The sequence below is a fragment of the Nelumbo lutea genome, chromosome 2, assembly GCF_056320005.1.
Source record: "Nelumbo lutea isolate HS-2025 chromosome 2, American lotus-T2T, whole genome shotgun sequence".
NCBI classification, from domain to species: Eukaryota; Viridiplantae; Streptophyta; class Magnoliopsida; order Proteales; family Nelumbonaceae; genus Nelumbo; species Nelumbo lutea.
The window spans coordinates 43,941,192-43,955,721 of NC_142685.1; the positions used below are offsets into that span (position 1 = coordinate 43,941,192).

A 14,530-nucleotide genomic window follows, 5' to 3' on the forward strand; every position below is an offset into this window, starting at 1 on the left:
ACATACCCAATTTTTCTCTACAAATTTTTTTATCAATAACCACAAATTTCATTAATATTAAAGAGTTAAAAAGAGAAACAATAAAGAAGAAAGTCAATGAGAGATAAACCCTATTATCTCTCCCTACAAGATACTATCGTTTTCTAACAATTGTGCCCAAAATATTTGATTTCTCCCCTCCCCTTGTTTTGCTAGAATATCTACCAAGGAATTTGCACTCCTTTTGACCCATTGCATCCTCACATCCATGTCCTTTGTGAGCCATTTGAACAGTTGAAAAATAGCCCTAGAACTATGGGACTGCACAAGAAAACCAGAAAAACAACAAGAGAAGATTAGAGAATAAGAGAGAGAGAGAGCTGCGGCAAGGAGGGTTAGAGAATGAGAGGTTCGAACTAAACCTCCCTCTAACACTCTAATACACTTTTATAAGTTAATCTTTGAGTAATTACAAGAGAGGTCCTTGGTTGGACAAGAAATTACAAAAAAAGAGCATAGAAGAGTATGAGCCCAGAATAAGACCATTACAGAGAAGAACATAAAGTAACAGCCTATGGGCCATTCGGCCCATCTTCTCTACACTCCCCCTCAAGCTGAGCATAGATGTTAATCATGCCTAGCTTGCCAGTGTCATGCTGAAGCCTTGCCTTGGGAATACCCTTGGTGAGGAAACCTACCAATTGTCCTTCAGAAGTAATGAATGGAAGACACACTTCACCCGAAGAGACTCTTTCTCGAATAAAGTGTCTATCAACCTCAATATGTTTAGTTCTATCATGTTGTACGGGATTGTGGGCAATGTTGATGGCAGCTTGATTATCACAGTACAACATCATTGGCTTGTCATAATCAATCCCGAGTTCTTCCATCAATGACCTTATCCACAACAGTTTAGAGACTCCATGTGCCATGGCCCTATATTTTGCTTCTGCTAAGGATCGGGCCACAACTGATTGTTTCTTGCTCCTCCAAGAGACAACATTACCAGCCACCAGACCGCAATACCCTAAAGTAGATCTTCTGTCATCAATATTTCCAGATGCCCATGCTTGGTAAACAGAACCCCTTTTCCTGGAGAGCCTTTCAAATAACACAGAACTCGTTCTACAGCTGCCATATGAGTATCTCGAGTGGCATGCATGTACTGGCTAATACAACTAACAGCATATGCAATATCTGGTCGAGTCATGCACAGGTACAGGAGCTTCCCAAGAAGTCTCTAAAAACCCCCTTTGTCTTCCAACAATGTCCCGTCTGAAGCAGAAAGTTTGTGACTCATATCAATAGGAGTTGCAGCTAATCTAGCACCCATCTTCCCAGTTTCAGAGAGCAAGTCAAGGACATACTTCCTTTGGGAGATAAGAATCTCATCCTTGGATCTAGCAACTTCTATGCCAAGGAAGTATCTCAACTCCCCCAGATCCTTAATCTCAAATTTTGTACGAAGGGAAGACTCAAGAGCACGAATTCCTGAGGCATCATTACCAGTCACAACAATGTCATCAACATACACAATGAGATATCTGCTAGAGATTCACTTCTCTTCACAAAAAGAGTATGATCTGACTGTGTCTGAGTGTAGCCAAATTTAACAAGTGATGTTCTAAATTTCTCAAACCATGCTCTAGGAGACTGTTTGAGGCCATAAAGAGATTTCTTCAATTTGCATACCTTTCCTTGCATATCACTTCCATACATTCCTGGAGGGAGAGACATATAGACCTCCTCATGTAAGTCACCATTCAGAAACGCATTCTTTACATCCAACTGATAAAGGGGCCAATCAAAGTGAGCTGCCAAAGATAAGAGAACCCTCACAGATGTCATCTTAGCAACAGGAGCAAAGGTCTCCAGGTAATCAATCCCATACGTCTGTGTGTAGCCTTTAGCAACCAGTCTAGCCTTATACCTCTCAACAGTCCCATCAACCCGGTATTTAATGGTAAAAACCCACTTGCAACCAACTGGATCCTTCCCTTCAGGCAAATCCACCACTTCCCAAGTATCATTTTTGTGTAGGGCATCTATTTTAGATTTCATGGCATCTCTCCATTCTGGAATCTCAAGAGCTTTTGACACAGATCTAGGAATAGGGTTAGAAGCAACTGGAGAGAGATAGGCAAAGTATGAAGGAGAAAGTAGGTCAAAAGAAAGGTGTTTGGAAATGCAGTGTGCAGTGCATTTCCGTTTTCCTTTCCTAACAGCAATAGAAACATCAAGATCTAGGAAAGATGGTTCCAAAGAGGTTAAAACAACACCTATTGTCTTATCTGTGATTGGAAGTGTATGAGGCTCATCTGCTGTAAGGGAAGCAATCATTCTTGGACCTTTGCCTTTGATACACCTTGGGATTGTGGGTAGGACGAGGAGGTAAAGAGATAGGAGCACTAGGGCAAGAAGAATGAAGTGACTGGTCCTCCCTTGATTCGTTTGGTGAGGACACAGGCTCACCAAGAGACTCAACTGGGACAAGGAGAGGAAGAGCAAACACTTGTGACAAACTCTCCCCCTGTTGAAAATGTCCTTCCTGAGAGGACCCATAAAAAGGAGAAAGTTCATCAAAGGTAACATCCATTGAGACATATCGAGTGCCAGTCTTTGGATCAAAACAACAGTAACCATTTTGTGTGGGGGAATAACCAAGGAAGATGCATTTGTGGGCTTTTGGTTCAAACTTATGTCTCTGGGCACTTGGAATGTGAACATAACAAGTGCAGCCAAACACACGGAGAGGAATCGGGAAGAGATCCTTGTCTAGAGGAAGAAGACTGAAGGGGGATTTAAACCCTGGAACCCTGGATGGCATACGGTTTATGAGATAGGTAGCAGTGAGAACAGCATCACCCCAAAATCTTGTGGGAACATGTGAGGCAAACAAAAGGCTCCTTGCAACTTCAACAATATGCCTATTTTTTCTTTTAGCAGCTACATTCTCTTCAGGGGTTCTAACACAGGAACTTTGATGAATAACTCCCATATCAGAGAGATACAAGGATAAACTCTTCTCAAAATACTATTTTGCATTGTTAGATCTGAAAATCTTGATTCTGGTATCAAACTGAGTTAAAACAAATTCATGAAATTGCCTCACAAGTCTTGAAACTTCTTGACGAGATTTCATTAGGTATATCCAAGTGGATCTAGAAAAATCATCAATAAACATGATGAAATATCTGTAGCCCCCCATAGAAGATAAGTGGTAAGGCCCCCACACATCAGAGTGCACAATATTAAAAAGAAAAGATGATCTTTTATTGCTCAGAGGGTAATTGTTTCTATAATGCTTTGATAACTGACAAGACTCACAATTAAGACTGGACACACCGACTCCCTTAAATAGTTCAGGAAATAGATGACTTAAAGCAAAAAAAAAGGCAAATGACCCAAACGATAATGACTCAACATGATTCAACTGACAAACTCTGACAAGGTAGATCCAAAGGCAACATTCTTAGGATGATCAAGGCATTGTCCAGGAGTGTCAAGCAAGTATATTCCATTTGCTTCATGGCCACTCCCAATCACCTTCCGAGACTCCAGATCCTGAAAAACACAGTGAGAAGGAAAAAATGTTACACAACAATTCAATGACTTGGTTAAGCTATTTATAGATAACAAATTGGTATTTAATCTAGGTACATGAAGGGTGGAGGATAGGAGTAAGGAGTTCATAGCCTTGACAATTCCCTTGCCAGAAATAGAGGCAAAGAGCCATCGGCTAAGGTGATTTTGTCACGACCAGGAAGCAAATCATATGAAACAAACAAAGTGGAAAGATTGGTCATGTGATCAGAAGCACCTTAGTCTATGATCCAAGGGGTCTTAGGATTACCTGAGGTGGTTGCATGGTTAGCAGAAGCTCTTATACCTGAGTGAGCAAATGCAGTGGTGACTGAATTTCCTGAAGGGTTGGATGATGAAGTCACTCCTTCAAGATGGTTTATCATCTTTCCAAACTTTTCATACTCAACTTTCACAGCTGCCAACTGTGCACAGGCAAACTCAATTTCAGCATCTGTACCCGTGGCTGCATTTGCACTCCATGTCTTCCTACTATCATTTTTCTTCTGGAATCGAACAAGAACAAGTCTAGGATGTAATTTCTAGCATTTGTCCTTGGTGTGCTTCGGCTTCTTGCAATATTCACAGGCAACCTCTTTCTTTCCAGTGCCACTGGGAGCCCCTATAACTCCTTTGGGTTTAACCCCCATATTTGCAAATGCATTAGTGCCAACTCCTTGAACATGAACCTGTCTTTTGCTTTCTTCACTACTAACTAAAGCATATGCTTGAGATAGTGAGACACTTTCCTTGGACAGAATATTTTGTTTTGTGATGTCATATTCAGAGTTTAGCCCAGTTAGGAACTCAAAAACCATGTTCCTTTCAACTAATTTCCCGTAGGTTTCTGCATCATTGGGAGTATCCCATGTTACAACCTCTGTCAAATCAATTTCTTGCCATAGAGATTTCAAGGTTGAGAAATATTCCGCAAGGGATTTCTCCCCCTGTCTTAGATTCTTCACATCACTCCTTAGTTTATAGGCTCTGGCTACATTCAGTTTCTGGGAGTAGGTTTCTGCAACACTATCCCAGATTTCCTTAGTCGAGTTCATCCAGAGATAATGTTGACTAATCTATGGCTGCATTGAATTCGCGAGCCACCCAATCACGGTGTAATTCTCTTGCACCCATTTCTCATAAGAGGGATCATCCTTTGGGGGAGCTTTCTTGCTCCCAGAGATAAACCCCCCCTTTCCTCTACTACAAATATGAATTTTACGGAATATGACTAGACCAAATAGTTGGTTCCATCCAGTTTAACTGTGGTTACAACCAACAAAGAATCAGTTGTGGTTCCCAAAGTATGTCCATATTCAACAGTACTCTTGCTCTCAGTATCTGAGAAGTCCATTATGTAAAAACTTCAATTAGGGTTTCGGCAAGCCTCCACTAGTGTACTGATTTTGAAGAACTCAGATTGAGTTGAATCAGCAACAAACACAGTCACTCACAAACTCAGTTCAGACCTGACGGCCGTGAGAGCCAAGTTCGGTGGCAGCACTTTCAAGAAGAAGAAGGCCTGATTCAGCCTTCAAGAAACAATCAACAGACCTCCAAACACTATGTATTCTTGGTTCCCAACAATAATTTCCCAAAGAGAGCAAAAATACAGTCCACAGTACTTAAGAGGCCTTTTTACAAACACTATGTATGCAGCAGTCAACACTCCACTGTTAACTAGCAGGAATCACTTCAAGAACACTCCGTATAGGTCCAAGAAGTAGCTGAAATGTAGTAGAGACTCGTACCACTGAGTCTAAACAAGTTTCGGCCACTTGGCAGTCCAACAAAATAAGAAAATAACCCAGAAATCTCTTAGTTCAATCAGTCCAGCAACAGCCGAACAGTAGAGCAGATATAGAGGGGTTTTGAGTACTTTAACAGCTCCCCAAATCAGAAAAAATAAAACAAAAATAACCCAGCAATAACTGAAGCAACTTACAGTTGTATGAATCTCTGATTTGAGCTTCAAATCAGGCCGAACAACCTATCCCTCTGATTCTTCCTGGTCACCGAACTATTCTCCAAGCGAATAGAGTCTTGGGCACCCTCCAATGACCTCCAAGAGTCAGGCAAATGAGTCTAAACTTCTAGCCCTAGAACACCCACATGCAGTCGGCTGGACTATAACCACATAAGAGCCACGCCAAGCTCAGGCCTGCTCTGATACCAAGTTGAAAAACAGCCCTAGAAGTATGGGACTGTGCAAGAAAACCAGAAAAACAACAAGAGAAGATTAGAGAATGAGAGAGAGAGAGAGTTGCGGCAAGGAGGGTTAGAGTATGAGAGGTTCGAACTAAACCTCCCTCTAACACTCTAATACACTTTTATAAAGTTAATCTTTGAGTAATTACAAGAGAAGTCCTTGGTTGGACAAGAAATTACAAAAAAAAAAAGCATAGAAGAGTATGGGCCCAGAATAAGGCCCATTACAAAGAACATAAAGCAACAGCCTATGGGCCACTCGGCCCATCTTCTCTACATGAACTTATTCTTCTCACTGTTGTATTTCCACATTTTTGCCTCCTTACTTTGTTGCCATGCTGCTGTCAATTTGGAGTCACCTTCGACAATTAGCTTCATAAAATTCAAATTACTCGCCCTTTGCAGCCCTTCCGTCAATGCCATGATTGCAGCCCTTAGGGAATCTCCCTCACCAGCTAGGCCTGAATGTAAGGCAATTTTCTTACTCTCCTCATCCCTGAGCACTCCTCCCATTCCTGAAATTACTGGGTTCCCCAAACTACTCCCATCGAAGTTTAGTTTAACAAATAATTATCAAAAAAAAAAAGTTTAGTTTAACATATCCCTTTTCTAGTGGAGACCATGAAGGTGTGATTATAGTCCTATTGATGGTTGAATCCACTACTTGCTTCCATTTCCAGAGTATATCGTCCAATGAAACATGTGAGAAGGTTTCTAGAGATTTCAACCAATGGGCCATTCTAAACATAATAGTTTCAATTATAGCTTCCTTGGTCCTTTTCCCAAAAAAAAAAAATCCTTGAGTTCCTTTTTTTACAAATTGTCCAGCTTATTGCTACCCTTTTACATGTCCACATAATTTCCCCCCATTGCTACCTACCCTTTTATTTCAAAGAAACAACAAATTACAACAGTTCCCTAGACAAAAGAAGCCCAGAAAACAACTGAAATTACAGACTCCAACTGGACTGAGAACTAAACAACTCAGCTACATTCAGGTGCTTAAACTCAGCATTAACCAACACCCAGGAGATCAGCTTGATGACCAACTGCTGTACTAGCTCATATGGATTTTTTGACTTGTTTGAGAAAACTCTATTGTTTCTTTCTGACCACAAAGACCAAAGAATTGCTGCAGGAATTTTTTTCCAGACAAGTCTTCCTTTTGTCTTCAGTCCTGCCAGATTCCAGCTAAATAGGAGGTCTTTGACTGATCTCGGCATCACCCAACAAACTACAGAAGACTTTAAAAAATGCTTCCATACTATAGAAGATATTGAGCAGTGGATACTTAGATGATCTGTACATTCTGGCATCAGTCCACACAGCCTACAAGCAAGGTTTGAGAGCTGCAGACCCTTCCTTTCCAAGCTGACTTTTGATAGGCACTTATTAAGCACCATAGTCCAAACCAGAAAATTGGATTTAGAGTGAGAAACTGCATTCCAGATTTGCTTACAGGGAAAGATAACAGGCCCACTAAGTTTAGAAGACAAGGACTTGACTGAAAAGTTCGCATCCTTACTCCATTTCCATATCCACTTGTCCTCGCTAAGCATATCAATATTTTGGCCCTATAATAGATTCAGCAGATTCATTACCTCATTTAGCTACCTATCAAACAGATCTCTCCTAAACCATGGACACCAGCTCACTGAGCTGTTGGATAAAATATAGGAATCAGCCACTGAAACTTCTTGTTCTGCAGCACACTGAAAGAGCTGAGGAAAAACTTCAGCCAAGGGGCTATTCAAACACCAGAAGTCCCTCCAAAATTTAACCCTATCGCCTCTGCCCACTTTGAATTCCACACCTTCCAGGAAAACAGGTTGACTTTTAAAGATACCTTTCCATACTGAACAGCCCCAACTAGAGAGAGGGTCTTCAGATTTCCAGTTACCCCAATACACCCCGTACTAGGAGGCAATTAAGTTCCTCCACCAAGATGTTCTTTCAGCAGCAAATCTCCAGCACCACTTGCTAAGCAAGGCAGTATTTATCACCACTTGCTAAGCAAATGTTGTTGGAGCAAAGAGACTTGAGACATCAATCAGAGGAGTCCACCTACACCCAAATAACGGAATAAAAAATTCCCAAATAGAAACAACAAAGGAACAAGAAATTAGTAAGTGATAGCAAGTCTAACCATTGGTTTTTAATAGGAGACACCAATGGGGGGATAAGCACCACTTTTGTCTCTTTCTTTGGAGCCAATCACAAGTATTTATTCTTTCATGGGCAACTTCCCAACAAAAAACTCCAACCCTGGGAGGGATAGGCTTATACCATACCTCCTTGACAGGAAAAGGTTGCAAAGAGTTAAAGGAGGGTTGGGTTAGAGCCATGAAAAAAGCACAGGAAAAGGATCTAAAAGGAGAGGGAGTCCATATCCATTCATCAGGCTTAGAGAAAGTTTTTCTCTGCAAAAGAATTATGTGCTTTATCTATTTTTATATTTTTATTATTTAATTTTTAACATTTGACCCAAATGATTGAACCACTGACCTGCCACCTGGATGGAAAATAGGTTCTGTTGCCAAATCAGTCTTAAAAACATTGGAATTCAATACATAGGCAGATATTGGCCCTTCTTCTTCTCTTCAGGGTTTTTTTAGGGGAGGGCACATGTATGATTGCAACAACTTACCATAATGGTCCACTTCCTTAAATGGAGAGCAATTGAAGTGAGGGCTTTATTCCTGTGGCGAACACCTGCATCCAAAGTGGCTTCCAGTTCAGATAAGCGTGACAAAACCTGCAAAAAAATCCAGATTAACCATCAAAAACCAAAAGACTGTTGCATATACTAAACTTTACATGGTAACCAAACGAGTTCATGCAGAGAACATCTCTAGTGAACAGAATCCGATTCTATAAAGCATAACAAGAACAGGTAATGGAAACTTCTGAGCACGCATACCTCTTGAGTTACTTGCCTCTGTCTGGTAATATCTTCAGGAACAGGATAACAATTTGCGCCAAATGCTTCACAAATTTTCAGTATTTTTATTTTTGCCTGCTCGCCTGAGAAGAAAACTACAAACACTATCTTCTCAACCTGCATAGATAGAACCAAAGGAATTGATATAATCTCAATTGGCAGTTAAATGGTATGAAGGGTTATGGATGTATACAACCCAAACAATAAGTAATTTCACTTCAAGGAGGTGATCAAATATGCCTTTGAATTATCATGACCTTTTACCCATTATATATATATATATATATATATATATAGAGAGAGAGAGAGAGAGAGAGAGAGAGATTGGGCCTTGGTGCAATGGTTGGGTTGCTCCATTGTGACCTGGGTGACCAGGGCTCAACTTTTTCCATAACCATTGCTTCTATACACTTTTTTCCTTCAAAGATCCACTTTTGCCCTCCAAACACATTAACATAGCAAAAGAAGAAAGTTTCAAGAAGGTAAACCCACTAATGGAGACCAAGCATCAAAGGAGGAGAGGTTGCTTGGTATTATCCACTGCCAACTAAAGATTTTAATTAAGTGCCAAATATCCCACAAGAGCAAGGGCAATGTAAAAGGATATTTGAAACTGAGTCCTAGGAGCAAACATTCTGGATATCCCTGAGTAGCATTTTTGTTTATAAATCTCAAATTGGCTTGAGTTAATTCAATGTTTTGGTTGGGCCTTCACTGATTGAGTTGAAGGCAAGCCTAAAGAAATGGTGTGCCCAGAGACGTGGTATTTCTATGAGATTGAAAAGCTATTATAATTATTAGATATAAAAAAAGGTATTCGGGAAATTTACAAAAACTGAAGCAAACAAACCATTTCAACCGACATAGGATCCGTGGCATATTTCTCAGTTGGTGCTTGATTAAAAAGCATATTGCCCCTTGTCGCACGGAATATCATCCTCTCAAATCTTAGGGCTTTGGATTTGCAAATTATGCCACTAATAAATCTCAATCCAGCTTCATTCGATGGTCCAAGCCGTGTTTCCTATAAAAAGAGAAGTCATTTAGTAAATGAAACCATAGAAGGTAGAGATATCATCTAACAACAGGAAAAAAGAACACTTGTTCAAGAAATGATGGTATATCCGCATAGTTATCCTTTGAATATAAGTGAAATTTGTTATTTAAAATATTATTTAGTTATTTAAATAATATCATTATTTAAATTTTATAAATTTAATTATTAATTGAATTTACTAATTTATAAAATTATAATTTATTCTATTATTAAATAATTTCATTATTAATTTGTAAAAATTTAAATTATTATTAATTTTAATATTATGTTATATTTTTTATTTTAAAATTTTAAAATTTATTGCAAAATTTCATTATTTTAACTATATAAAATATAGATATGTTAAATATTTTGTTATTTAACTATTTAAATAGTATATAAAATATTTAAAAATACTCATTATATTAATTTAAGATATTTAGTTATTGAAATATTTAAATAATATTTTATTTTTTAATGTTAAATTTCTATTATTTCAATAACATTTAATTTGAATAATTTGAAAAATCATTATATTGTTAGTACATAATTTTGTGATGAATTTTGTAAAAGTATAAAACTATTAATAATATGAATATATTATTAAATCTATTGTGATTATTTTTTTGTGTTTTTAATAAATATTTTAAAGCTTATACTATAATTACATAAATGCATTATTAATTTTGTAAAACTATTAGATTATTATTAATTGAATATTATGTAATGATTTTTTTATTTTATTGCATAATTTCGTTATTTTAATTATTTAAAATATAGTTATGTTAAATATTTCGTTATTTTAAATACTTAGTTATTTAAATATTTAAATAATAAATAAAATATTTAAAATACTCATTATTTGAATTTAAGATATTTAGTTATTGAAATATTTAAATAAGTAAACATTTTTCTATGTAATTATTTATCTTTTTTTAGTATTTTGTTGTTTAAGATATTTAGTTATTGAAATATTGAACTAATATTTTATTTTTTAATGTTAAATTTATATTATTTGAATAACATTTAATTTGAATAATCTGGAAAATCATAGTTTATATTGTTAGTACATAATTTCATGATGAATTTTGTAAAAATATAAAACTATTAATAATATGAATATTATTAAATCTATTATAATTATTTTTTGTGTTTTTAATAATTGTTTTAAAGTTTATACTATTAGTACATAATTTCATTATTAATTTTGTAAAAATATTAAATTATTATTAATTTGAATATTATGTTATGAAGGTAAAGAGATATCATCTAACAACAGGAGAAAGAACACCTGTTCAAGAAATGATGGTATATCCGCATAGTTATCCCTTGAATATAAGTTTTCATCTAATTCCCTCTCCTGTGCAACCGTATGGTGCTGACCAGAAACAAGGAAGCCACCTGCCTGGAATCAAAAAGCATGAGAATACAGAAGAACACAAACTTATTGTAAATTCATAAGAATGTTGTCTATATGAAAAAGAACTATAAAGGGTAATAATATTCATCACTTAAGAGACAACTGTTAATAGTGCACATAAGAATGAGGAAAAATGCACATATTTCTATCTTAGATATTGTGTGAATGATGAGGATAATATTTGAGAGAGAAACAGACAGATTATTCTCATTATTTAGCATAGCCATGTCATCTCTAGCATAACATTGTGCAGGGACCCCATCCTACTTTTCATTTTCATTTTTTCCATATGCAGACAGATAAAAGTATATAATTATTATATAAGGAATTTATGACGGGAAAGGAGATCAAGAATCTTAAATTCAATAATCTTGTATTAGGATAGTTGAGCTAATCTTTTATCCCCTACCCAAAAAAATGTAATATACAATGTACATAGTATCATATATCTCATTTCTAATCTTGTCCCTCCTAATCTCGCCACCCATCCATCATAGCTACACGATGACAGTATAAGTTTTGTTTATCTGACCCCAAGGAGTGGAGAGAGCATAGTTGTACTCCCAGGATATTTCCCAATGCATTTTATTTGTTTGTAGTCCTGGAGTCCTTGCAAGTCCCTGCATAGGCTATAAGATTGGATTCCCTCTTTTATGTTTTCTTCTAATTAATTTGAACTCTATGGTTTGGCTAATCATCAAAAAAAAAAAACAACACCACCATAAACTGAATTGAAGGAAAAGGAAACAAGAAATTTTCATACCCATAAAACACAAGAGCAGCTATGCTATGAACAATTTGGGAGGAATGAAATGTGAGAAGTTACCAAGAAAAACACTAATTCAAAGAAGCAGTAATAAATCTAACAAAAATTAGTTATTCATTGGGTGAAAACAAAATAAGAGTTCAACTTTTAAACAGATGAGATATCCTTAAGAGGATGGTCCATAACGGCTGCATCATCCTACATATGTAATAGACCTATTACCTACCATGATGTGGATCCCTTCCCTACTAGGCAGAATAAAAATGAATTTTGATGGGTGCAACATCGGGAACCCCGTGGAGTTAGGTATTGGAGGTGCTGTCACTTGTCAGGAACCATATAGAGGAGGCTATATTAGCTTTCTCAGTACCAGTTGGAGTTTGGAACTTCATAGAAGTTGAATTGCATACTGTATTTCAAGGACTGAAATTGGCCAGTGCATATAGTTTCATGTGAATGATTGTAGAAGAAGACTCAAAATCAATTATCAGCTGGCTAAAGGGAGAAATGGATGGATGTTGGAATCTCAAATATCAGATTAGGGAAGCAAGACACTTCTGTACAAGAGTACAAGCAGAAGTCCTATGGACCCCTCAATCAGCCAACTCTATAACAGATTCTCTAGCCAAGGAGGGAGTAGAGATACAGGTTCTGATGTGAGAAGAACATCCAATGGGCAAAAAACTGATCTGTGTAAGATTGGGGAACTCTCAAATGAGCAAGGACTATCACTGTCTTAGCTGTATTCAATCTCTCTGTTTTATTGATTTTGAGAATGTACATCTTGCACATTATCATTGTACTTTTCTCACAAGTCACAATCAGTAAAATATACAAGTTACTGGCAAAAAAAAAGCTCATATCAATAACAAGTACTGGAAGATATGGTATTGTTTCTAAAACTTGTAAATATGACAATGACCATCATTAAGATGTCACTAGAACATGATTTCTATCAAAAGATAAGAAAAAGGATTTCTTTCAAAAAACAATAAATGTGTACCTTTTGCAAAACCATCTTGAACTCCAGGAGCTCATTGTAAGTTTGTCGCAGTTTCTCGCTATTTGCATTCATTTCAATAAGTTCATGCTCATGCTCAGAAAGTTGTATCTGGAAAAAAAAATATTGCAATTAGTAATCCATATTACGTTTCTGAATGAAGTAGTCCTCATTGGAAGAAAGAACAACTCATCGCTATAAAGTTATCTGTGCAAAAAAAAAGTAATAATTAAATAATAATATAATATTAATTTATTGGTAAATAATTAAGAAACAAACCTCTAATTCTTCCAAGTCAACATCTGGTTGTGGTGAAGAATGAATAGGGGATACCATGCCAGCTTTACTGATTTGATCTTTAAAAAAGCGTAGCTTCCGTGAAATCTCCCCACATCGTTTTACCTTCAAAATAGCTCCAAAACATGAATTCCATGGATCATGGCTCATAGTTGCACGAAATGGCATTCATCATATCAAAAAGATAGTGAAAAATCGAGAAAGAGAAAAGCTCAGCATACCAACTATAGTGAAAAATCAGCAAACATCAAGAATATTTTGTGGGACTCAGCATCGGGCTCTATAAAATATTCCTAACGTAAATTGTAAGATTCACTCATATCAGCTACAAGTTTGATGAATTAACGTGCCTAGAATTACTCTCTCCAGGAAAATTAGTTGTTTACTTGAATTAATTTAAAGCACTCTTTTTTTATCAGTAACAGAAAACTTTCATTAATTAGAAAAAGTTTAAAATACAAAGGTGGGGGGAGGTAAACCCTCTTAACCCCCTCCCCCCAACAGGAAAATTACACAGTAGCCCAAAACAATTGACTTCTTCCCACTCCCTGTTTGGCCAAAGCATATGCAAATGAATTAGCACATCTTTTAACCCACCGGACACGCACATCCATTCCTCGGGTTATCCACTTGAACTGCCTTCTTTCATTAATGTATGCCCATAACCCATTGTTTGCCTTCTCTATCCAGCCAATTACCACTTGCGAATCTCTTTCGATAATCAACCTATTTATATTTGTAGAGAAGAGGGGCCGAATGGCCCATAGACTGTCATTTCATGTTATGTTATGTTTCTCTCTGTTGTGGGCCTTATTCTGGGCCCATACTCTGTAATATTTTGTTTTTTGTATTTTCCTGCTCACTCAAGGGCCTCTCTGTAATTTGTCAAAGATTAACTTATTAATAAGATGTTTAGAGTGTTAGAGAGAGGTTATGTTCGAACCTCTTACTCTCTAACACTCATTGCCGCCAGCTCTCTCTTCTCTTCCTCTCTTGTTTGTTCATTTTCTGGTTTGCATCTAATCTCAAACAGTTCCATACATCAAATGGGCTGTTTTTCAACTTGGTATCAGAGCAGGCCATTGCTTGGCGTGTCCTTCATGTGGTTCTAGTTCAGCCAACTACATGAGGAGGTTCTAGGGCTGAAAGTTTACAGTCATCCGCCTGGTTCTTGGAGGTCATTGGAGGGTGCCCAAGTTTCTATACACTTGGAGAAGGGTTCGGTGACCAGGAAGAATCAGAGAGCAAGTTGTTTGGCCTGATTTGAAATCAGAGAAAAGGACTTTTGAAGTTATCTCAGA

At 37.0% G+C, this 14,530-nt stretch overlaps 1 protein-coding gene across 1 annotated transcript in view; it reads right to left on the minus strand.

The window, feature by feature from the left end:
- LOC148870245 (V-type proton ATPase subunit a1-like) overlaps positions 1-14,530 on the minus strand; it is a 151,744-nt gene that overhangs the window by 78,145 nt on the left and 59,069 nt on the right. Inside the window, exons 4-9 of the mRNA XM_088971238.1 lie at positions 13,212-13,334; positions 12,936-13,043; positions 11,038-11,151; positions 9,561-9,734; positions 8,690-8,827; positions 8,417-8,524 (exon numbers count right to left, since the gene is read on the minus strand). Coding sequence (XP_088827364.1) covers positions 8,417-8,524; positions 8,690-8,827; positions 9,561-9,734; positions 11,038-11,151; positions 12,936-13,043; positions 13,212-13,334 — 765 coding nt within the window. The remainder of the gene's footprint in view (positions 1-8,416; positions 8,525-8,689; positions 8,828-9,560; positions 9,735-11,037; positions 11,152-12,935; positions 13,044-13,211; positions 13,335-14,530) is intronic.